General features: G+C 46.9%; 1 protein-coding gene across 1 annotated transcript; it reads right to left on the bottom strand.

Moving 5' to 3' along the window:
• Positions 1-5,813: 5,813 nt before the first annotated feature.
• On the bottom strand, positions 5,814-21,342 carry SH3BP5L (SH3 binding domain protein 5 like). Its single transcript, XM_039224787.1, has 7 exons — positions 21,258-21,342; positions 20,177-20,782; positions 12,243-12,305; positions 11,952-12,080; positions 9,370-9,531; positions 8,255-8,428; positions 5,814-7,676 (listed from the first exon to the last, which is right to left on the bottom strand). Exons 2-7 carry the CDS (start codon positions 20,357-20,359, stop codon positions 7,206-7,208), a joined length of 1,182 nt encoding a protein of 393 aa, XP_039080718.1. The 5' UTR covers positions 20,360-20,782; positions 21,258-21,342; the 3' UTR covers positions 5,814-7,205.
• Positions 21,343-26,294: the final 4,952 nt, after the last annotated feature.

Genomic DNA, 26,294 nt, shown 5'->3' with positions numbered 1-26,294 from the left:
CTTCTGCTAAATTCAACTGTTTAAGAGAGAAGGAAGAATTTGTGAGCAGGGATTTAGGAAATCCTCTGCAGAGTAGAATTGCTGGCTGAATAAAGATTAGCTGGAGGAAGGCCAAATGGAAGAACAGAAATTGTACATTCCTACCCTGTAGTGCAGGGGCAGGTGGGCTTCTGGCCTCTTTCTCCAAGGAGAGTGGGAGGCTGAAACCACAACAGCACCACAGAGGTAAGAAGATGGAAAAGGTGGCTTTAAATGAGAGACTCTATTTTCCTCTAAGTAGCAGCATCGCCTGAGAGTTCTGCAGCTCAAGGAGCCTTATACCAGTAAACCCTCCATGTCAGTAGTTTCCATTATGTCTTCCATTCTACTCTGTTTCCCAAACCTTGTAGGAGTTCCTGCCTCACCTTAGGAGGCCCTGGCATGCCTGAAATTCTCTTCTGCTGGCTGTGGAGAGGACCCTTCCTAAGAATATGTTATCACAGAAATCACAAGGAGAGAGGAAAGGGGGCAAGGTGACCTAGGACATGTGAAATGAAGCAGTAACTGATGAAGGATGAATTTGTCTTCTCTTGACAAACTCCAAACTAATTTCTATCCCATCCCAGATCAAAATAATCCAGTCTTAAATGGGGAAGACACTCATTTTTATACATCCTCCTTACAAAAATGTTGATAAATAAGTCAGTTGGCTTATCTCCACTGTGTGTTAATAACCTCGTTGCCTGCTCTGAGGAAGAAATCATTGCCCAGCACTCCAAGTTCTTCAACAGCAGTGGATGGTCATCACTTCATGTCCAAAGCAGAAATGTCTAGCAGCCTCTATTGCCTCCAGGCTGGGCCATAGCCAACCCTGGACTTGGAGTTCTCATACTCTGACCCCACACCTCTTCACAAATGCATCCACCATCTCACAGCCTTCACCAAAACACCTCTCACAGGCTCCATTGCCTCCATTGGCCGTATCATTTAAGTGCTTTTTATAACCTGAGATGTTATCTACACAGCCTGACCCTGCTTCTTGCAGACTGGAACACCAAAGCCCAGAGAGGCTGAGTGTCTCATGCATATGCACACACCCCTATGTTGCAGAGGTAGGCCAATGACAACTCTCTCTGGATAGTGTGGCCAGTGTTTTTCAATCCTGGGCTACATCTGCCCTTTTCACACTTGAGCACCCCAGTTTAGGCCATACATGTTGTATGGTCACTCTACTTTGTAGAATATCTATTATACAATGTTAAGTGTTGAGTGAGATGGAGTCAGGGATGACACCAGGCATGACACTGGGCCAGTCCTACAATGAGTTAAAGGAACCATGGGGCCTTTGGTCTAAAGTCCACATGAGCTGGGCCTCAAAACCACAGGCAGAAGTCTAACAGTCTAAGCAGGGGGAAAACTTGAGCCAAGAGTAGCACAAGTATAAGCAAGTCAGTGAGCAAATGTCTGGTAAGAAGTGCCATATGCCACACCCTGAGAACACCAAGATAGGCGAGCCACAGGATGTCCGGATGAGCTTAGGACAATTTCAGAAGAGTAAGGCATGGGAGAGAGGACTGGTAATGGCAGTATGAGGAGGCATTTTTTTTTCCAATTTAAGCTCAAGTAGTCTTGGCTTTAGGAGTAGAACCCAGTGGTTCATCTCTTACATATGATACCCAGGGCTCATCCCAAAAAGTGTCTTCCTTAATGCCCATCACCCATTTAGCCCTTTTCCCCACCCACCTCCCCTCCAGCAACCCTCAGTTTGTTCTCTGTATTTAAGAGTCTCTTATAGTTTGCCTCCCCTGTGCTTTTATCTTATTTTTCCTTCCCTTCCCCTATGCTTAGCTGTTGAGTTTCTCAAATTCCACATATGAGTGAAATAATATGATACCTTTCTCTGACTTACTTATCTTAGTATAATACACTCCAGTTCCATTCATATTGTTGCAATGGCAAGATTTCATTCTTTTTTTATTGCCAAGTAGTATTCACACACACACATACACACCCCACAATCTCTTTATCCATTCATTAGTTAGTGGATATTAGGGGTTATTCCATAATTTGGCTATTGTCGATAGCACTGCTATAAACATTGGGGAGCAGGTGCCTCTTCGAATCAGCAGTTTCTAATCCTTTGGATAAATACCTAGTAATGCACTTGCTGGGTCATAGGACAGTTCTATTTTTAAATTTTTGAGGAACATCGGTACTGTTTTCTAGAGTGGTTGTGCCAGTTTGCACTCCCACCAAACTGTCACTTCTCCGGCCTGAGGACTCCAGGCTGGTCCAGAGCTTCAAAGAGTAGTTCCCTGCTCAAAGACCTCTGTTCTCTTTCCTAACCTTCCAGAGCCTCCTGATAGCCCTCTTAAACATCTCTCTGCTTACTGTTCTGTATCACCTATTGCCTGTATGCACCTGTGTTCCTTACCTAGCTGTCCCATCCATAGTATTACACCTTCTGGTGTTCCTAGCAAGCCCTACCACATTGTTTGCAACTCTAAAACATCTTGCTAAATATCTAATACACCACGTACCATTTTGTCAGCCAGTGAAATGGTCCCCTAGCTCCCTTAATTCAAGGTATGGTGCAGTGTGGCAGCCTAGAGGTCCGGAATAGTGGACAAAGGGGAAGTCAAGGGCTCAGGAGTGGTGGTAGAGGGAAGCCAAGGGGACTTGTCAAGAGGCGAATATGCAAGGAGGCTGAAGACGAGAGAGGGAAGTGGCGTTAAAGAGGACAAGGAAAGAGATCAGTTCTGAGAACAAGGCACCAAGAAGCACAGAGCATCTGGTCTCAAATGACCAGCTGCACCCAAGACCTGAACCAGTTTTCACACACAACAGGAGATCCAAGCACATCAGGAATGCAGGAAGCCCAAGTGGACTCAACTCTGATGCATACACTCCATCTCCCACTCCTCCAGGTTCCCAGGACTAGCCGCCAAGTGTCCGAGGAGGCAAAGTTCACAGGCTTGCAGGATGATCACGTGCACAGGACCAAAGCCTACGGATTGCCCTGCTTTCTGTTGGCTGCTGCCCTCTGCTGACAGAACAGGACTATGACAGTCCAAGAAGTTCATTTTCTCTTCGCAGGAAATGCAGTTAAGGGCGACTACCAAAATACACCCAGACGAGGTAAACCCAAACCTCATTGGGACCTTTATAAATAATCTCCTCCTATAGCACTGGATAGGAAGAGGCCTCCTAATTGAAGTTCATTTCAACTCGAAGCTGCAGAGTACTGCTAATATGGATCATTGTGGCTAATATCCTTTGACCTGGCATAGTGTTAGTTAGGCACACCTACATTTCCTCATTTTATAGGTGATAAAATTGGAGCAAAGAGAAATTTGAGAACTCCCCCTTGAGACATAGAGATATGATCCTATGACTGTGGATACAGATGCTGACCTCCTAACCACGGTACTAACAAAGTCACTTGGCATAGGTTCAGATTGTGAGGAGACGACGCAAAAGCACGTTAACTGAATAAGTGCAAGGTAGGTATTAAATACTGGAGAGACTGAGGCCCAGCTGTTCACTTAGGGACAACATTGTTCAAAATAACTAATTACCACTCGGTGTGATGAGTGACATGACGTGGTATAGGAATGGGGGAGATGAGATACATCACCCCAATTTGACCATCTTTTGCTCATCTTAAAACAGCAAAATTCATTGACTCCCCTTGCCAGTAAAACCTCCTAAGAGATGACTACACCCACTCCACTTTCTCATCTCTGGTTCCTGTGTTTGGACTCAAGTCCAAATGCCTCCATTACCTTCTTACAAGGCTAGGGGCGAATGACAGCCCTGCTAGGTCTGTATTTTCATCCATGAAAAGATAATCATGGTACTACCTACTCCATATTGTTGTTGTGGAAATTAAAGTGGGTAAATTCATATGCTTGCCAAGAGTCATGATGGGCAAGTACAAGTACCCTATCATTAGGATAGTGTAGGGGCCTATTTGCTGTAGCTGTTTTCTTTCACAGGAAGTGCCACCAGCTTTAAAGCCTCCTACTACTTCTCCACTCTTGCTGTATCTAGTAGGTGATTTTGTGAGGAAACTGGGTGGGCACACATTCCTTCTTTTGTAGGGCTCCTTCACACCGGGAGCCTTGCAGGTCCAGCACTCTCAAGGACTGGGAGGGATTGGGGCGCTTGGGTGGCTCGGTTGGGTGTCCAACTTTGGCTCAGGTCATGATCTCACAGTTCGTGGGCCTGAGCCCCATGTAGGGTTCTGTGCTGACAGCTCAGAGCCTGGAGCCTGTTTCGGATTCTGTGTTTCCCTCTCTCTCTGACCCTCCCCTGTTCATGCTGTCTCTCTCTCTCAGAAATAAATAAAACATTAAAAATTTTTTTTTAAGGACTGGGAGGGAAGTACAACCTTGGGGTGTCCTCTCAGAAAGCCTACTTGCCCAAGGACATGGGCCATGCATTCTCATAGCACCTCTTCCAGTAATAAAGGGATTATCTTGGCACCCATCTGCTTTATCACACTTTACTTCTGTTAGGAAGAGAGATTGGTTGAAGGGGATTCCAATAAGCAGAATGGTAGACAAGTCCAGTGATGATGTAATGGAAAGAACAGGATCAGATACCATTTATATCATTTTTAGTGATGGCTTGCTTTTTTGCTGTTGAGAGAAACTGACTTGTGTCTCTCTCAGAATGTATATCTTGAAATTGTAGGCTAGCCAGAATATGACTGTATGGTTATTAAGGTAAAACAACGTAATTAGAGTGGACCCTAATCCTGTATGACTGGTGTCCTTATAAGAGAGGAATTTGAACACAGACATGTACACAGGGAAGATGTAAAGACATTGGGAGAAGACTGAGATCTACAAGACAAGGAAAGAGACCTGGAACAGATCCTTCTCTTAAAACCCTCAGAAGGAACTAATCATACCAACAGATTGCCCTCAGACTTCCTCTGGAACTGTGAGGAAAAAATTAATTTGCTATTAAAAAGCCTGGTTAGGAAAGGCAGTCTCTCACATGGACAGTATCTGGTGCGTGTTCAAAACACAATGGCTCCTGATGGCCCATCTGCCATTTGATATCACCAGGGTCACTGTTCTGCTCTCCTGTCCCAACTTTTGGCCTTCACCCTGTCCGTCAAGGGTCTTCAGGACTCTCATTTCCCGTCAGGTTTCCAGTTGACTTTCTACTCTCCACCCAGGCAGCCTCCTCCGTTTCCTGGCTGATGCCCTCCTCACCTGGCCCTACAGGTCAGCACACTTCTGGTGTGCAGGTGAAGGTGCTGAATCCAAAGATTTCACTCTACATCTCCATGGCTCCTGAGGTTCTCATTCCTCCCCAACCTGACTCCACTAGATGTTTCACAGACTGTGGAGTCCAAACATTCAAGCTCTTTCTCTCCCACAACAGGTCAAACCCTGACTTGAGCATCACCTTTTACATATACTAAATTTTAATTTCAGGTAAACAGCAAAAAACTTAGTACTAAGTATGTCCTAAACATTCAGGGGGCAAAGATTACAGTCTATTGAAATTCAAGTCTCTCACAACCACACTTTTGTCCCTCCCCTTCCCTCATACTCACATCCAGACACATCCAGGATTGGCACCCTCATCTGGTCTGGACTTCCAGTGGTTGACAATGCCCTGTCCACCTTGCAGACCCCTCCTAGCCTGGAGGTGAAAGGAAGGGGGGCATCTCCCCTGCCCTGACTCCCCCATACAAAGAGCCTCCCTCCACTTTGCCCTGCTCTTCCCCGCTCCCCATCCTCATGTTCTTCCCCCTCCCAACAGGGACAGTAAACATTACTGTTATGTAAACTATTTTATTTAAATAAAATCAGGGGCAGACCCTTTTCTTTCTCTCACACTCACTCTCTCTCTCACACACACCCCCCAACACATGCACACACACATGCCCATGTCCTCCCTCCCTTTCTCCCCTCCACCCATGGCCACCTCAAACCCAGTGGTTCTCATAGTGACCATATTAGCACAGGGAAACACACTCCATATGATGGCCCACTTCTCCCAGTTGATGGCAGACGCACACAGGCCTGGGCACAAGCTGTCCTGTCCAGAGTCCAGCTCTCAGACCTCTTAGGGTGGGAAAGGAGAAAGCAGCAGTTCTCCCAAGGCACCCAGATCCAGTGTGGCTTCCCCGACTTTCCTCCCATACAGCCTGGAGCACCACCAAACCCTCCCAAAGGAGGGTGGGTCCCCTTACCCTAGGGCAACCCTTCCCTGAATCAGAGAAGGCTCTGCAGCCAAACCTGAATGTTCCCCATTCCCCAAGGGATCCTGGAGTAGGTATTGTCTGGTTTGGGGAAGAGAGAGGGAGAGTGATTGAGCACCAAATTCCCTAACTCCACTCTGCAGGAGGGCGCTGAGATTCAGCTCAGCATCCTCCACCCAGAAAAATAAACCCAACTCTGCTGCAGGAAGGACAAGGGCCTCAGCCTTCAGGACCTCATTATGTCTCCACCCCCCAATATGGACCCTGTTAGAGACCCACTAGCACCTTGGCAATGTTAAAGGCCCAGCCCAGCTGGGAAACACCATGCACATGGGAGTCTGTCTGGAGGTGGTATCCTCTATGTGGACAGTGGGGCTGGGTTTCACCTTCTCTGACACTGGTACCTTTCAAGTCCTGCTTTGTGGCACACACAGCAAAGTGGCTTAGGTCATGAGAAGGGAGCACTGCAGGGATGTGTAGTGTTTTCTAGAGGCACACAGTCCTACAGTGCATTTTACAGATAACATACAGGCAGGCTAGGACAGAGGCTCTGTAGCATCCCTAGGCCCCCTCAGGAGATGGGAAGATGGGAGGGACACCTGTCTATTGCCTCAAGCCAGGGGGCCAACATGTCAGGACTCAGGTCCCACATCCACCTTCTCCAGTGGGCTTCCCTGTGCCTTCTAGACCAAGTTCCCTGAGGGGAAAGCCAGACATATGGAAGGAAAGCAGAAAGGGGGCACAGAAGAACATCAGGCCAAGAGAAGCTAGCATGGGGAGGGCAAATGTGAGAGCCATAGAAATAGCCTTCTGAAGGGGTAAGGCAAAGAGAGCTGCCACCTGCAAGAAACTGGGGGGGTGGCGGGGGGTAGGAGGAGAAATTCACCAGAGACAAGAGCCAACCTGACCTCTCCAAGGGAAGCAAAGACCTGAGGACAGGGAGCTTGGAGCCCTACGTGGACCAATGGTGCTAAGAGGAACCAGCCACCCTGAGCATGAACTACAGGCTAATGCTGCGCTGGTGGCGGCCCCCACGGCCCCCGCCATCACTACCCCAGCGCCCCCCACTCCGGGAACCCAGCTCCTGGCCATCTAGACTGGTGTGGTCTGAGAGGCCCCGCAGGTGCTCCACAGAGTCACACTTCTGCAGGTCTGAGGCCACGGTGCGCAGGCTCAGCAGGCTCAGTGTGTCTGTGTCGGGGCCAGGGCCAGGCCCGAGGCTACTGCCCTCCTCAAGGCCCCCACCTTCAGCCCCTTCGATGATCCCACTGTCTCCATCCTCCCCACCATCAGGCCCGGCCTCGGCCCCTATGGGGGAGGAGCGGCGCTGGCCAGGGGCATGGGAGGGCTGGCCCCGGCGCCGGGCATGGATCTGCTCGCTGATCTGCTCCAGGTTGCGCAGGGCAACTGAATAGCGAGTCTTGGCCTGGGCCACCTGCTGCTCCAGCTCTGTCACCTTGGCCTTGTGCTCCTGCAGAGGGAGGAACAGAGTAAGGTGACCCACTAGCCAACTCTACATGGCTCCTGGAGCAGAGTCCCTTCTGCCCCACTCAGCACTCTGCACTGGTGCCACCTATCCTGGACCCTTAGGCCAGCTCACCACCCAACATAAACAAACCTTCAGTGCTCCACCCAACCCAGCCCAGCTACTCTTCACCCTTCCTCCTCTTCCTCTTTCCCAGAAATACCACCCTGCTCCTGACCTTCGAAGACTTTCCTCCCAGGTCCTCATTCCCACCCATTCCTCCTCTCCCCGTTGTTCCCTTTCCCTATCTGGCCAGTTCCTCAGCCTCATACTTCCTGGTTTCCTCTGATTCCCACTTTTTCTCATTTACTTCCTTTCAATTCCATTCTCTACCAGCACCCACTCCCCAAGCCCAACTCCTACTCATAGGGGTTATTCTTACCACATGTACCTCCCCCTAGGCCACCATACTGGTCTGGCAGATGGCCCAGAGAGGCACTGACACCCCCTCTAACTGCCCTCACTCTCTATGCCTACCCCCTTCTTGCCTATTCACACACCCTCCCCCTCTCCCACTGTCTTACCTCCAGAATCTGGCTGAACTGGGCCTTGAGCTCAAAGTAGGGGCGGCTCTTGCCAATGGCCCGCCGGAGAGTCTTCTGCAGGGCCTGGACCCGAGCTTCAGCCTGCTGGCACAGCCGAGTCACCCGCTGATGCTCCCGCTCACCACGAAGCCGCTCCTCTTCTGCCTCATTCACCTGGCCCAGGTGGGGCAGAGAACATACATCACTGACTTAGGACCCATGCTTTTGTCTCTCAAGACATGATCATCCTTCAGGAGCTGACACTGGTGCTAGGGACTAAATGTTTGTGTCTCCCAACAACCCCCCCCCAAAAAAAAAATTCATGTTGAAATCCTAATCCCCAAGGTCATGGTATTGGAGGTGATTAGGTTATGCAGGTGGGAGCGCTAAATAAATAAATAAATAAATAAATAGGATTAGTGTTCACACAGAAGAGTTCCTGGAGAGCTCCCACTCACTCCTTCGACCTCACAAGGTCACAGCGAAAAGACTGCCAGCTGTCTAGGAACCAGGAAGCAGGCCTTCGCCCAATACCAAATCTGCCTGCACCTGATCTTGGACTTCCTAGCCTGCAGAACTGTAAGAAATAAACTCACTTAAGCCACCCAGTCTATATTCTTTTGTTTTAACAGCCCTAATGGATTGGAGCTGATGACAGAGATCCTCCCACTCCCCAGTACCTTGAGAATAGCTTAGAAATGATACATAAATTACACTTCAGAAATCATGGTACACCAGCAGAGCCCAAAAGTAAGAAAAGGATAACATTGTGAAGACAGAAGTGAGCGGTCACAGCTAAACGAAACAAAATGTGAGTGTTGAATCTTGAGAATCCAAGAGGTAGATCAACTGGCGGGGGGGGGGGGGGGGGGGGGGGGGGGGGGGGGTGTCAGTCCCACATCTGGATACAAAAGTTCAAGAAGAGCCCAGAGAAACATTAAGTCAGAAGGAAATGTAAATGGGAAGTAGTGGAGGCCAAACAGGGCAGAGAGGAAGGAAGAGGTTTTGCCTGAAATATAATCAAAGCTGAGGGAAGGCTGGAGTGGAGGAGGAGGAAAGAGGGGGGATGAAAGGACAGCACAGGAAGTACCAAAACCTGAGGAGACCTGGCTCACCTTGCAGGTGGCGTGGTTGAGCATCTCCTGCCATGTGGGGTCCAACCGGTTCTTGTCAGCCATGACACCCTGCTCAGCCACAAACACCATCTCCCGGGCAGCATTGTGCATGCTCACGGCCCGCTCGTACCGCAGCGCTGCCTTCTGTGTCTCTTGCTGGGCCTGGAAGACAGGGCCATCAAGATGGGGAGCCCCAAGGGACCCCTGCCGCCCAAGGAGACCCATCCTGGATGAGGATGAGAGGAGGAAGAAGGCCCAGTGCAATATCAGCTTCACTTTCCAAACTGCACTAAGGATAAATGCCAAAGAAGCAACATTCTATAAAGACTATCTTGTAAGGATATGGCTCAAAAGAAATAAATGTAGAAATAAAAATTGGATGGGACACCTGGGAGGCTCAGTTGGTTAAACGTCCAACTCAGGCTCAGGTCATGATCTCACACTTCATGGGTTCAAACTCCAAGTGGGGCTCTGTGCTGACAGCTCAGCCTACTTTGGATTTTGTGTCTTCCTCTCCCTCTCTGCCCTTCTCCCACTTATGCTCCCAAAAATTAAAAAAAAAAATACACTTTAAGAAAAAAAAAGGACTCGGGACACCTGGGTGGCTCAGTCGGTTAAGCACCTGACTTCAGCTCAGGTCATGATCTCATAGTTCAGGAGTTCGAGCCCCATGTTGGGCTCTGTGCTGACAGCTCAGAGCCTGGAGCCTGCTTCGGAATCTGGGTCTCCATCTCTCTCTTCCCATTCCCTCCTCACACTCTTCCCCCCCTCCTCAAAAATACATTTATTTTTGTTAAAAAAAAAAAAAGGCTGGAAAATGATACTACCACTGCAAGGTGAATGTATGGAACTCAGCACTCGCAAAGGCCTGTACCCTACGGAGAACAAAGAAAGATCCACCTCACTTTAGTTTGAAGGTGGTGAGCGACATGGACCAAGACAGTACACCCCTGAGACCATCACCTCTGGTCCAGCATGTAAGCTGAAGGAAATAATAAGACACGCACTCTTACAGTCATGCTTACCAAACACAAAACTGGAAACAACCCTAAGTTTTCAGTTACAAGGGACTGATTAAGCGAATAATAGAATAGTAACAATAATAATATAAGGAAATGTTAAGCAGCTCTTTTTTTTTAATTTTTTTTTTTTTTATTTATTTCTAGGAGAGAGAGAGAGAGAGACAGCGTGAGCAGGGGAGGGTCAGAGAGAGAGGGTGTCACAGACTGAAACAGGCTCCAGGTTCTGAGCTGGCAGTCAGCACAGAGCCCGACGCGGGGCTCGAACCCACAAACCGCGAGATCATGACCTAAGCGAAAGTCGGACGCTTAACCGACTAAGCCACCCAGGCGCCCCAAAGCAGCTCTTAAAAAATGACAGCATGGGTGTATATTTATTGACATGGAAACTTGTAAATAAGTAAAATAAAGGAATAAAAATAGCACATATCATATAATCTCATTTTCCCAGGATATACACACACACCCAAAAATTAAGGAGTTATCTGTATTGCATTAATTACGTTTTTTTTATTTTTGATATTTTATGATGCTTTCACATCCTGGGGCTCTCCTAGGGCTAGCTAATTTCTAGAGATACTAAACTCCTCCGTGAGCACACTTTGCAAATGCAAACCAACCAATCCAAAGCCTACCACCTCCTTTATCTAACTCTCACACACCAAGCCAGTTATTTCCCCTGCCCTACATTAACCCAGCGAAACGAAACAAAATGTGAGTCTTAAATCTTGAGAATCCAGGGAGTGGATCAACTGGTGGTGGGGGGGGACTGTCAGTCCCACACCTGGATGCAAAGGTTCAAGAAGATCCTAGAGAAACATTCTTAAGTCAGAAGAAAATGTAAATGGGAAGTACTGGAGGCCAAACAGGGCAGAGAGGAAGGAAGAGGTTTTGCCTGAAATATAATCAAAGCTGAGGGAAGGCTGGAGTGGAGAAGGAGGAAAGGGGGGGGATGAAAGGACAGCACAGAAGTACCAAAATATAGAAACTACCCCTGTAGCCCAGAGCCCACAGTTATTCAAGCTATCTAACTCTAAATTCAGTCAAAGTTGCCTACCCTGCCCACTCCTTTCCATTATAAAGGCAATAAAGGCTCGGAGCCAAGCTTTCCTCTCATGTCTTCTGCCTCCTGACCCACCCAGGTGCTTCCCCAGGTAGTCCTACATGGTACGGCATGCCCTTTCTTCTCGAAAATTTTAAGTAATAAACTCTTCTTTCACGGCAGCTGTCTCTGTGTCTGTCATCTTACCATACTTGACTAAAATAAATCCTAGGTACAAAACATGTGAAACAGGCACATGATAAGATTTGGAGTGATTTTGGTTTTCTTCTCCTTTTATAGTTACAGTTACATTTCAGTCTTTCAACAGTGAACCCACATTATTTGTGTAAAAAAGGGGGGGAAAGAAAAGGGTAAAGGAATGGAGATGTGAGCAAAGAAAAGAGAGACATTAACCAAAGCAAAGAGAAGTACAGAAACCAGAAAGTGTTCTATGTAACAAGAAGAGTCTAGGGCCGGGCTCCACATGCAGCCCTCCTGGAATGTGTATCAGCTAGCCATACCTCCTTAGCAAGCCGTCGAGCCTCATAGTAGGGCCGGGCCTTCTCGATGCAGCTCCCCAAGTGGGAGCCCTGTGTGTTGAGCTTCCTTGCTGACTCCTGCAGGATCCTCCGGTAGGTGGTCCTGGCCTCCTGGCAAAGGGACAGGGACATGGGCAGAAGGAAGACAGGTGTGGGTCCCAACCTCTCTTGTTTTTCATACATGCCCCTTCCTCTGCACTGTATTGAACAGGGAGAAAAGAAGACCCCTCCAGAGACCAGGTCAAGGGTATGCAGAAAAGGATCAACACTCACATCCAGCTGCAGCTCCACCTGGTTGATCTCTTCACTGGCCTGGTTCAGATGCTCTAGCTCCTCCTGCCACAGAGAGGGGAAAAAATTAGAGCAGCGGGAAAAAGTAGCCTCCTATGAACCATGTGGATTGGGAGGGAAAGCCCACCTGACTAGGGAAGGGAAGAAATGGAGAAAGGCACTGCTGAATGCCTCTATGCAGAAGACCTAACCTACAATCTTCTGTAATCCTCACAACTCCACCTCTGCATCAGACAGTAAAATCTCCAGTTTAAAGATGAGGAAATCAACATTCAGAGAATAGAACATGCACATGCACACAGCATAGTGGTAGCAAGCCTGCCCTCTCTTCATCAGAACATGCCACCTTCTCTCCACACTCCAGCCAAGAGAAGTTTCCTTGGAGCTAGCAGTCTCTGTTCCTGAGAGAGGAACAGTAGGCCACTCACTCATCACACATTTACTACACACTTACCACAGCTCAACATCATGATACTCGAGAATTCAGAAAACAAAGAGGCAGCAGCTCCCGACTCAGTAAGTAAGAAAAAGGCCATCAGTAGTGTGAGGAACTACAAGAGGAGAGCCTGGTGGGGGCAGCAGGAACACCTACCAAGGCAGGAAAGGCCAGGCAGGATGTCCTGAGGACTTGCTCCTAGGCTGGGCCTTGATAGATACACAGAAAAGACAAGCAGATGCTCAAGGCAGGCAGCTTGTCAGGTGAGAAGACCACAAGGCTGGAATACAGGAGGAAGGATACCAGAACTTTTCCCAATGGCAGGTTCCCCTCAGAGCCTGGCACCACCTGGTCTGTGGTTTAGGAAGGTGGGTCTGAGGGTCAGTCGGTTAGCCGTCTGACTTCAGCTTAGGTCATGATCTCGCGGTTCGCAAGTTCAGGCCCCATATTGGGCTCTGAGCTGATGGCTCAGAGCCTGGAGCCTGCTTCGGAATCTATGTCTCCTTCTCTCTGCCTGCCTCTGCTCACACTGTCTTTCTCTCAAAAATAAAATAAAATATAAACATTAATTTTTTTTTTAAATTTTAAAAAGGAAGGGGGAATCTGAGCAGTATATGGAAAGTTTACAGTGGTCAAGGAGACAGAAGTGGAGGCTGTCTGCAGTATTCCAGGTAGGACACAGCAGATTCCAGAGAAATGCAGGATACAGAATCATGAGGGTCCGGTCAAATTAGGGAAGATCCCATGGTTCAAGAGACCTTTAGGCTTACTTGGGCAGTTGGCTGACAGAGATCCTAGGTCCTCACACAACAGATTCTGTGGCAGTGAGGGAGAACCTTGGGAACAAGTCACCAGACATGCTGACTTAAGGATCTCACTGGCCCCGAAGCTATAGAAAGAAGCAACAGAACCACTTGGGCCTTTCACTGACATGGCAGAAAATAGGGAGACGTGCTGGCCTCAAGTATGCTCCTTGTCCTTTATCAGTCAAGTTCCTAGAGCCCAGCACGCCAAGGATATTCCTGAGGAGGATCAATGCCCAGTGAAATGCCTGATGCTCAACCATGGGATCCTCTCCCAGGAGCCCTGTAGCCCCTGGGCAGGATAATGGAACTTAGGCTGCATCTGCCTGCTGACCATGACCCAGACATAACCTGCATTTGGCAGTGAGCAATGCTGCCATCAATAGCTCCCACACACCTCATTTGGCCCTTCCAACAACCCAATATATGATCCTTTTACTCTTTTTATTTCTGTGCCTGTCCTCAAACCCTGAAAGATTTGAGCCAACAAGTAAGAATGCAGGAAACCAAGTTATATGCCCAAACTACAATGAAAGGAAGAAGCATAGAACAGGAACAAGGATATGAAAATACGCATACCTACTACAATGCAGACTGCCTCAAAGGAGGCCATAAATTTGGCTCTAAACTTCACAGAGCAGAACTGTCCAACAAAACTTTTGAGACTGACATTGAATTTTTAGTTTTCTGGCAGCCTTGTTTTTAAAAAATGCAAAAGAGGGGTGCCTGGATGCCTCAGTCAGTTGAGCATCCAACTTCGGTTCAGGTCATGATCTCACAGATCGTGGGTTTGAGCCCCACATCAGGCTCTGTGCTAATAGCCAGCTCAGAGCGTGGAGTCTGCTTCAGACTCTGTCTCCCTCTCTCTCTCTGACCCTTCTCTGCTCATGCGGTCTCTCTCTTACTCTCTCAGAAATAAATAAAACATTTAAAAAATTAAAAAAAAAAAAAAAGAGGGGCGCAAGGATAGCTCAGTTGGTTAAGAGTCCAACTCTTCATTTCAGCTCAGGTCATGGTCTCATGGTTCATGAACTTGAGCCCTGCATCCAACTCTGTGCTGACAGTGTGGAGCCTGCTTAGGAGTCTCTGTCTCCCTCTCTCTAAGATGAATAAATAAAAAATGCAAAATCAAACAGATAACACTATAATATTTCATTTAACCCAATATATACAAAATATTATAATTTTAACATGTTTTCAACATAAATTATAAAACACTTTTACATTCTTCTTAACCTATGCCCTTGAAATCCTTGTGCATTTGACCCTTAAGGTATATCTCAACTTGGCCAGCAGCATGTGGCTCCCACATTGGACACTGTGGGTCTAGATGTTGGTACACATGAGAAACCTGATTACTCACACAACCCAGTGTCCATAAGATCACGACAAAACACTGTGGAACCATTAGCAGCTGGCATGGCTCACAGGACCCCAGAAGAGGCCTGGGGACAGAGCCAGTACCACTAGACACACAGAGCTCAGGGTTTCACAGTGCCTTCCTAACAAGGACATAGCCTTCAGTGGATAGGATCACCCCAAGGGCCCTCACAAAAGGCAATTTCTGTTAGGGTGAGAGGCAACCTCTCTCACTGTGGGACTGGTTTCCTCCAGCTTGATTAGGCCCAAGAGGGTTTCAGACTATCTGGAAGAGGAGGTGACAGTGCTTTCGCAGCTCCCGCCAGAATATTCTCTTTCTCAACACATTCAAATTTGCTAGTAAGAAACAATGGACCTCACACCCGTCAGAATGGCTAACATTAACAACTCAGGCAACAACAGATGTTGGCAAGGATTCAGAGAAAGAGAATCTCTTTTGCACTGCTGATGGGAATGCAAACTGGTGCAGCTACTCTAGAAAACAGTATGGAGGTTCCTCAAAAAATTAAAAATAGAACTACCCAATTACCTGATGCTGTTCTGAAGGGGCACATGCACTCCAATGTTCATAGCAGCACTATCAACAAGAGCCAAAGTATGGAAAGGGCCCAAATGACCATCAATGGATGAATGGATCAAGAAGATGTAGTATATATATTATACAATGGAGTATTACTCGGCAATCAAAAAGAATGAAATCTTGCCATTTGCAACTACGTGGATGGAACTAGAGGGTATTATGCTAAACGAAATTAGTCAGAAAAACACAAATATCATGATTTCACTCATATGAAGACTTTAAGATACAAAATAGGTGAACATAAGGGAAGGGAAGCAAAAATAATATAAAAACAGGGAGGGGGACAAAATAAGAGACTCTTAAATATGGAGAACAGAGGGTTGCTGGAGAGGTTGTGGGAGGGGGGATGAGCTAAAGGAATCTACTCTTAAAATCACTGTTGCACTTTATGCTAAGTAACTTGGATGTAAATTAAAAAATAAGTTAAAAAATTAAAATAAAGAAAATAGAAAAGCTACTTTTTTTTTTTTTTTTTTTTTTTTGCAAAAAACAAAAAACAATGGCATGGAGAATTAGAGGCAGAATGGAAATTGCATCAGGGAACTAACCTTGGATCTGGCTTTCCTGCTATTGTGACCACCATCCGAGGGCTAAGAGCATCCTCAGATGGATGCCTCAGAGTAGATAGGAGTACCATCACCTAGAAAAACCACAGTCCTAGTGGGAAAAGGATATGCCTTGGGAGGCAATAAACTGATTCTGGAGGAGAAGAGGAGGAGGTGGGTAAAGGCCAGCCTGCAACATTCTAATGGGCAAACCAAGGTCCAAGTCTGGATCCCACTTAGTTCCACAGCCAAGTCCTTTCAGATCATCAAGATCAACAAGATCATCACAGGTATGAATGTTTCTATATAAGTCACCCTCACCAGAAAAAGGATGTGAAGGGCTCTAACTGTTGGAAAATGGAAGGAGCGGGCACATCTTTCTATAAGGGAACGTGCATCCCCACAGCATTTCCAACAATTAAAAATGTCTTTTGATGGGGCGCCTGGGTGGCTTAGTCGGTTAAGCGTCCGACTTTCGCTTAGGTCATGATCTCGCGGTTCGTGGGTTCGAGCCCCGCGTCGGGCTCTGTGCTGACTGCCAGCTCAGAGCCTGGAGCCTGCTTCAGTCTGTGACTCCCTCTCTCTCTGACCCTCCGCTGCTCACGCTGTTTCTCTCTCTCCTAGAAATAAATAAAAATATAAAAAAAAAAAAAAAAAAAAATGTCTTTTGATGATGAGGTCTGCCTCTCAGTCACAAAGCTCTTTTTAACAGGACAAGAAGACTGGGGAACTACTAGGCTAGATGGTAGGTGAGCAAGGGGGTTGGGGAGGGGGACAAGCAGACTGAGCCAGACCCAGGGCAAAGGCTGAGCAGGAAGACAATGAGCACTCAGAGCTTTGTTTTGGGAAGCTGGCAACACATTACATTTGACCTGCTTCACCATGGACTTCTGGCACCGGCTGAAATGGAAATTTGAAGAGGATGAAGTCTGAGTCAGCAGGCATCATCCATCAATGAGTCCACAGCCAGCAGGGAGGGCAACCTTCCCCAGGCACAGCAGGCACATTCCCAGGACGCCAGGCCACTGAGTCAAAGATGTGGTCTGTCTACAGATGTGCCTGCTCATCTTTTACAGGCTACTAAAACACACAAGGTCATGATGATGCAGGGCCAGGGTGATGCATGGCTCAAGGACTGAGAAGTAAGGGAAATAGGACGATCCTATGAGAGCTAAACAGATACTTCAGATGAGGATGAAGAGGTTGCAAAGTCACTCTGAAGAGTCTGAGGAGGAGGTGAGTGACTGTATACCTGAAGATGAATGTACCCATCATCAAAAAGGGAACTGAGAAAGTCACAGGGGAAGAGACCTAGGTCCACCCTAGCACCATCCTTCACTCCTTCCTTCCACAGAGATACTATCTCAGAAAGTTGAGGACCAGCCATAAGGCCTCAGAGAACTATGCAGAGCTCAAAACATGGAGACTAAGTCAGTGGCCTTCCACAGGCAACAGCACACTCCAGGTGGGCCTAGAGCTGATCTCCAGCTGGCTTGCCTCCAAATTCCAGCGGTATCCCATCAGACAATGGGGACATGAACTGCTTGCCAAGAAACCCCATTTCCCATATGAGTAAAAGCCTTGTTCTAGGGGCAACCATTTCTGAGAGTCCCAGAAAATACCTGATCAGAGTCCCTAGCCTTTGGGATATCCCTGGGTCAGTGGGCATGTGTAGGCTGCGTGTTAGAACCATTTCTCACCCCCAACGAGACCAGAATTCACATGTCTAGGCATAGCTCAGGAACAGGTATTTCTTTTCTTTTCTACTCTACTCTTTTATTTTATTTTGATAGAGAGAGAGAGAGAGAGCCCATATGTGCATGAACGAGAGAGAGGAACAGAAAGAGAAAGAATCTTATTAAACAGGCTCACAGGACAGAGCCTGATGCAAGGTTCAATCCCACTACCCTGAAATCATGACCTGAGCCAAAATCAAGAGTCAGACATTCAACAGACTGGGCCACCCAGGCACCCCAGGAACAGGTGTTTTTAAAACTCACTGGTGGATTATGACGGATCTGTTGGCGGAGACCCACAGAATGCACTGAGAATCCATTTAAAGCACTGAAACAGAGTTAGCAGGATAACATGGCCTTGTGCATTGTCAACAATGAGAGGGACCTCAAAAGACACACAGTAATCTCTTCCTTATCTAGAGGAGACCAAACCCATAAGGGCTGAATGCTGCCAGCTTCCTCTCTGAAGGGTGCCCCTCACATCAGGCTGCCTCTTCCACATGGCAAGAAGGTGCAGAGTACTGGCCCAGCCATGAGTATGCTATCAAAAGGGGAGGCCTCTAAAACAAGACCTTTCCTCCCTACATAACCCACACCATTCCACAATGTGCCTCCCAGTTTAGCAAGAGAGATTATAATCTGCCTGTCCCCCTTGCTCCAATTAACAACACTGCAAGCTCCCTGGATTTAAGGCAAATCTAGGCCTGTTCAACCCTCACAGAGCTCATCTAATAGAACTATGATGATGAAAATGTTCTACTTCTGCAATATCAACAAGCAGCTGGAGAACTGCATTTTTAAGTTTTATTTAATTTTAATTGCTTTTACTTAAGTAGCCACATGTGGCTAATAGCTACTTTAGTGAATAGCACAACATGAGAGTGATTCTTGGTACTGCTGCCTTTGCCTGTGTGGGTGCTGGAAAAATACAGAGGAGCAGGAGAGAATGAGCAAAGAAACCACAGTAGATTCTCCCCTGGAGCAGAGCAAGGAATGTTGGGAGGAGGCGTATGAACCCACCACACAGCCCTCCTCCCAACACAACAGAGAAGAGTCTCTTTCCCAAAGTACTACCTCCAAACTTTCACCAAGAGATAACCAAAAGAGTTGTAACAATAAAGAATCGTAGGACTATGTTAGAGCAGAGTGAGCAGTTGTGCAAATCAACTGGACCAACCCCTTTATAGATGAAGTTAGTGAGGCTTAGAGACTGCATAACTTGCACAAAAATCACAAATCATGAGGCTAGAGGTTGCTTCAATCTCAGGCCAATGTGTTTTTCATTGTAACTTATTTCCTCAGTAGATAACAAATCTGTACAATTAGCAGGAGAAATTGAGCTGTTTTCAATGCAACACCCATGAGATAGGACAGAAATAAATTACTGACTCATGCCAGTAAAAGAATGGCTCACTACATCTCCCATATAAGCATGGACTCAGTTCCTCTGCCCAACATCCAGGGAATCCCCACCAAGAGAGCAAGAAGGATGCTAGGGCCAGATTTGATTTCTTCTTGACTCACTGAAGCAATCCAATAATGGTTTGTTGACAGAGAAGCCCAGGAATGCAAGCCTTGCTCACCTAAAGAGGTGTGAGTCACCTCCAAATCAGAATCTTGGGAGATGCTACCAGACTTTATGGCAGACTGAGCCCCAAACACATAGTACTTCCTGCCCTCACTTTACCCAAGCAGCTTTCCCAGGAAACCCTTCCCAGCCAATGCATAGAAACACTACAACCCCCCCTCGGCCAACCATGCATCTCCTCCACATGGTCTCTGTCCTCCTCATCCACTGCTCCTTCACCATCCTACCAACTACTCGCCTGTAAATGCTCCAAGGCAATAAATCAGCTTTTCCATTCATCTGGAATAACCAATATCCTCAGAACTTGGAATCTATATTATTAAGGACAGACCACAGCTAATACAACTCCATAAACACATCAGATTTCCTTATAGGCCTCCATCTGTTGAAGCATTGTAAGACATGAAATATCTCACCCTTTACAGATGTAAACATCCCTGGGAGGCACTGATGAGAAGGTGAGAGAAGAGAAGATTCAAAAGTGCCTCTCACTCATACCGCATCTCTGGGCCAAGGGCCCTTTTACTTAGTTGAAAGGAGAATAGTTTTACTCTCCGCTGACAGAAATGAAGCCCTGCATCTGAGGCCAATGTATTGGTTCCCTTTGTCAGTTAAGTCTTCAGCAGCACACCCCAGGCACTCAGGCCAGGCCTTTCTCTGCACTGAGGTGCAGGTCTTAGAAGAGCACCTGTCACACTATCCTACAATGATTTGCTAACAAACTTGTTTTCCTTTCCTGCCCCAGCGCACTGGTGAGAGAGTAATTCCAACCTTTCATTTATCAGACAGCTCTTCAGGAAAACTGGGATCTGGGCTCCCTGTCTCTCCCTTCTCTTTAGTTTTCTCACCTGTATGCGAGGATCCAGTTCTTCCTCCTCTCTTGGAGACAATTTGGTCTCACTGCTGTTGCTACCGCCTCTTCCGGACTCCTCTGCGACTGGGCTCCGAGGGACTTCATCCTCTACAACCTCAGACCGAAGTTCCCCCTGCGGGGTCTCCCGCCCCCCTGGAACCTGCCTGAATTCAGCCATGCTAATGGGGAAAGGGCACAGCCCTATGCACAAGAGAGGATTGACATGCTGAGACCAGGGCCCCAGCTTGGGGCTTCCCGGGCTCCAGGTAACAGGGAGGGTTTCACTTCTCAAAGGGTGTAAAAAAGGACACAAGGATGACCTCACACTGAGTTAGAGGCCAAGATTCACGTTGTCAGCGGGGTTCCTAGAACTATAGCCTTGTCGCAAAAGTTCTTCCGTCCCCGTCACGGGGAGTCCACCAGGAGAAACCCGGAGCAACCGCTCCGAGGCAGGGGGCAAAGGGGGTTTGGATCCTGGGCCGAGGCCTTCGAGGAGTAGCACCATTCGGGAGGGCTGAGGCAGGCGCCTCCAGGCTGTGGCAGCAACTGGAGAGAGAAGGCTGGGCCCGAACCGAGGCTGTGGGATGATACTCTCTGGGAGCTGCAAGGGAAACAAAGGCCAAGTACATGGGCAGCATCAGGACACAGGCCACGAGCCCCTTCCAATCCCTCAGCCTTCCCAGAACTTCACTCTCGTCCTTTCACACGCCACTATTCTGAAAAGCCCCCACCACGAGTACTTTCCTCAGCCCTCAAGGACTTGAGATCCTAAACCTCCCGCGTCCCAGCTCTGTGCGCCCAGCCCCTCCCCGATCTGCGCTTTCCAGACTTCCTTCGGAGCTCTCCCTCTCTCCTCCATCCTCCCTTTTCTTTCGCCCGCCCCCACTCCACCCACGCCAGGCTTTGCAAATTCACCTAGTAACCCCCCAGCCCCGCCCCACCCACTCTCTCCAAACCTGCGGACAATATGAGCCTCCAGGCTCCAACCCCATAATCTCCCTCTGTCCCGAAAACCCTGCTCCCAGATCTCTACACAGGCGGGAGCAAAGCCCTGGGTCTCAGACACAGAACCTTACCTCAGTTTACCTTACCGTACACTGAGCTCCTCCACTGCAAACAATCTTCCCCCTCCCTCCCCGCAACTAGCCTGTCCAACCAAATGCTACTGGGCCGAGAGGAAGCGGAAATACATCATGCACTAACAACGCCCTCCAGCCCTTTCGCCCCTCCCCCCACGCTCTCCAGGCCAGTCGGGCCACGTCTGGATTCCCGGGTACCTCGTCCCCGCCCAGACTTTGGTTTCCGGTTTCCGTACAAAATGATGCTCCATGGCACTCATGGTCGCCGCCTAGCGCTGCCTCCAACCCATCTTCCACCCCTAGTGAATGAAACTGAAACATGAAAGTGTTGTGGTGAGAAAAACTAGTTTGGGTAATGTAAGTCGAGAGTCTTTGGTGGGTAGAGAGGTGGTAGGAATAAAACGGAGATTGGACAATCCCTTCAGACAGAGTGCTGCCATCTTGTTTTACGTTCTGCGGCTCTGGATGCCGGAAAACTACTTCCAGTCTCGCCCAGGAAGTCAGAAGCGGCGCCGGAAGCGAGCTTTTTGGCTTCTGCCTCGGCTGTTGTCTCGTGGCTCGGATCCAGGTCAGGTGCACTCTGCAGTTGGGACGTAAGGTCGTTTTGCAGAAGTAACTATCCGTAAACCCTCCGGTGGAGTAAGCGATGCTCTTAGTATGACGTTTAAAACGGACAGCCCTGAAAAGTAATCCATCTCCTCGAGGCTTCCGGCCGGCGCCATTACCGTGACCCCGGAACTTTGACTCTCCAGCCCTTCCCGGAGTCATGCCCTCTCTCGCAGACCATCCCGTTTGAGCACTAATTAGAAATCTGGGCAACCAGGGGCGCCTGGCTGGCTTAGTCGGTTAAGCGTCCGACTTTCGCTTAGGTCATGATCTCGCGGTTCGTGGGTTCGAGCCCCGCATCGGGCTCTGTGCAGACTGCCAGCTCAGAGCCTGGAGCCTGTTTCAGTCTGTGACTCCCTCTCTCTCTGACCCTCCCCTGCTCACGCTGTTTCTCTCTCTCTCTCTCTCTCTCCTAGGAAAAAAAAAAAATCTAGGCAACCCGAACTCCGTGCTTAAAAGCCCGCGAGGAGCTTGTTATATCAATGACCTGCTGGTCACTCCCAGGTAACGCCAGGCGAGGCTAGGTGGAAGACTTGAGGGATTCACGTTTTATTTTTGCAAAAGACCATACTTATCCTAGGTGGAAAAGGCAAATGAACTGAATATCTTCTTCCATTTGGTTCTCTCCCTCTAGAGTTAAGTATAGTCCTTTAAAAGTGATATTTCCCCCCCCACAAAATTGGAACATTTTTTAATGTTAAAAGTGACTTCTCCAGTGAGTCAGCGGGAATCTCCTTTAACAGCGTCTAAGTGGACAGGTCTTAACGGATAATACCTCTCTTCTATCACATTGTTTTTTGTTAGTCAGGTAACCATGAAAATTACATATAGAAATAAGAAACAATGTATTTATTTGTTCTCTGCTAGTAATTTTGTTTATTTTTTTAAACTGGAGTTTCACTATAATGACTCTCTTTTTACCCAACCATCTTCTGTCTAACCTAGCCTGAATTCTCCCAGTCTTTTCTATCCAGTGTCAGTCATCCTTATACCTTGTACCACAGCGCCTTTTCCCTGTGCAGTCATTAGCAATCATGAGCTGCTTCTAGTTGTCACGTATTTTTTCTTGCATTTGGGAGGGTAAATCATGAATACATGTAATGCCCAGACTACCCCTAGATCACATCCTGAAGGTCAGTAGCCTCCCTGATGTCTCCACTGGCCTTTCCTGGGATTAACTTTCACTGAGACCAAATGTAATATCATCATGTATTGATTGTAGTATCTCCAGCCTTTTTTTTTTTTTTTTTTTGCTGGATTTGGATAATGTTTCAAGTAGGAGGAGTTTGGGGAGCAGTGTACACTGGCTTGTTTTATTGAGGCCAGTACAGACATGATGAATTAAAACCTTTTTCTAGAACATCACTCTCAAATAGACTTTTCTGCAATGATGGGAATGTTCTGTTTCAGTTCTGAGTAATCTGGCAGCCTCTAGCCACATGTGGCCTATTAAGGAACAGCATTTTAAAATTTAATTCTAATTTAAATAGGGGCACCTGGGTGGCTCAGTTGGTTAAGCAACTCTTTCAGCTCAAGTCATGATCTCATGGTTCCTGTTTGGAGCCCCACATCGGGCTCTGTGCTGACAGTGCAGAGCCTGGTTGGAGTTCTCTGTCTCCCTCTGCTTCTCTACCGCTCATGCTATCTCTCTGTCTCAAATAAACTTAAATATTTTTAAATTCTAATTCAAATAGCCATATGTGATTCCATTGGATAGCACAGCTCTAGAGCATACCCTTCCTGAATCTCTTCCAGACACATATTGAACTTTCACATCTGCAATACAAAACAAATGTCTCTCTGCTGTCATTTGCCTCATCTCTACTTCCTCCCCTCCCATTTACTTCTGCAGTCTGGCTTCTGCTGCCAATCCACAGAAATTGCAGACAAAGTCATCCATGCTCTGAGTATCACCAAGTGACTGGTATTTGATACTTCGTTATTTATTCTCCCTCATCCTTCTTTAGCTTCTGAGTCACCCTTGTCCTGGGCTTCCTCTTGTTTTTCTGGCCTGTTGATTCATCCTCTTCATGCATTATGTCTTTACTAAGTGTCTAGCATGTGCCACGATTTTAGGTGATGAGAAAAAAGACACTTGTCCCAGTTTGCATGTAGCTTACAGTCTGTGGTACTCGTTTTAGAAATCAGTTGACGTTCAAACTAGTTGGACCACAACCCAAAAATGTTTTACCTTGTAATGCAGTATACATATATTTGTGTAAATATATTTATAATAAAAGTTTCAGGGAAAGATCTGAAATATCTTAAATTATATGCAAAGTGTATTAATATTTTAATGCTGGTGGAGACCTGTTCTGATTTCATGACCCGCTCATGTTTGAAAACCTTACCCAGAATTTAGCAAGGGCCTCTGAGGCCCCGATGCTAGTCTCTGATCATCTCATGCATCCTGCTTTCTTTGAGAGCCCTCACCCAAGTGTATGGCCCTACTCATGGCTACTGTTCCTTTCTTGGAACTCTGTCTCCATCCAGACTCCCCACAGATCACATTCTGAGATCCAGCAGCTTCTCAGATCATTGGCCTGTGCAAGGGATGTCTCTCACTGAGTATTAATCTGATTTCATCCTCTTTCCCAAATCCTTCTATGTTGCTTTGTTCTACCTAGGGAGAAACAGAAGACCTCCTAAATGAATCTCTCTCTTCACTCTGAAGTACATTAAGTATCTCAATAGATCCGTTGTCACCATTTGATTGTCATTGCTTCAGTTTAGACCTTTCCCCACCTCCACTGTAGATAATGTACCTTAAGAGTCTTCAAGTCAACTCTGTCCAATAGAACTTTCAGCAATGATAGGAATTTTTGCACAATATGGTTGGTATTCACTAACCACGTGTGGGACTCTAGAAACCTTAAAATGTGGCTAGTGCAACTAAACTAAATAATGTAAGTTTAAATAGACATTAAAACTATTTTAAATAGCCATTAAGTGTGGGGACACCTGATTGGTAAGTCAGTGAAGCATTTGACTCTTGATCTTGGGGTTGTGAGTTTTAGCCCCACGTTGGGTGTAGAGATTACTGAAAAATGTAATCTTTAAAATAATAGTAGAGGGGTGCCTGGGTGGCTCAGTTGGTTAAGTGTCCGACTTTGGCTCAGGTCATGATCTCACTGTTCGTGGGTTTGAGCCCTGCATCGGGCTCTGTGCTGACAGCTAGCTCAGAGCCAGGAGCCTATTTTGGATTCTGTATCTCCCTCTCTCGCTGACCCTCCCCTGCTCATGCTGTCTCTCTCCCTCTCTCAGAAATAAAACATTTAAAAAATTTTAAAATAATACTAGTTAACCATATGTGGCTAGTGATTAACATATTGGACAGCACAGGTTTACATGATCTCTCTACCACAAGTGCACCCCCTTCCTGTCCCTGATACAGATAAACGGGCAACTAACCCCTGTCGACAAAGTCAATTAATGAAATATAAAGATATAAAAGCCATATAAAGTTGTCAGTAACACCATCAGTTACTAGGTAGTATCACAAGTCAATTCTCAGTAAACTAAATTTTCTTAAGCTTTTATTGGTAATTTTTATTTTTAATTTCTTCACAGAAATGTTCTAAATTAACTTTTTTAAAAAAATTTAAAGTCATGTTAGTTAAAATACAGTGTAGCGTTGGTTTCAGGAATAGAATTTAGTGACTCACCTATTATATATAACAGCCAGTGCCAATACCAGCAAGTGCCCTCTTTAATGACCATCACTCATTTAGGACCATCTCCCACCCATGTCCATACATCAACCCTCAAGTTTGTTCTCTATGTTTAAGAGTCTCATGGTTTGCCTCCCTCCTTTTATTTTTTAACATTTTCTTTTAAGATTAATTATTTTGAGAGAGAGAGAGAGAACACAAGCAGGGGAGGAGCAGAGAGAGGAGACAGAATTTCAAGCAGGCCCCACATTGCCAGCACATAGCCTGATGTGGGGCTTGAACCCATGAACCACAAGATCATGACCCAAGCTGAAATCACTCAACTGACTGAGCCACCCAGGCACCCCAGCTTCCCTCTGCTTTTATCTTTTTATTTTTCCTTCCATTCCTCTATGTTTATCTGTTTTGTTTCTTAAATTCCACATATGAGTGAAATCGTGTGATATTTGTCTTTCTCTTATTGACTTATTTAACTTAGCATAATACATTTTAGTTCCATCTACGTTGTTGCAAATCTTTATTGCTGAGTATTATTCCATTGTGTGTGTGTGTGTGTTTCACATCTTTTTTTTTTTTAATCAATTTATCAGTCGATGGACATTTGGACTCTTTCCATAAGTTGGCTATTTATTGATAGTGTTGTTATAAACATTGGGGTGCGGGGCACCTGGGTGGCTCAGTCAGTTAAGCCTCTGACTTCGGCTCAGGTAATGATCTCATGGTCCATGAGTTTGAGCCCCGCATCAGGCTCTGAACT

This window comes from Hyaena hyaena, unplaced genomic scaffold (genome assembly GCF_003009895.1).
Source record: "Hyaena hyaena isolate Hyena2069 unplaced genomic scaffold, ASM300989v1 scaffold_1786, whole genome shotgun sequence".
Taxonomy (NCBI): domain Eukaryota; kingdom Metazoa; phylum Chordata; class Mammalia; order Carnivora; family Hyaenidae; genus Hyaena; species Hyaena hyaena.
Note: the sequence above shows the minus strand (reverse complement) of the source record. Positions and strands in the feature narration are given on the sequence as shown.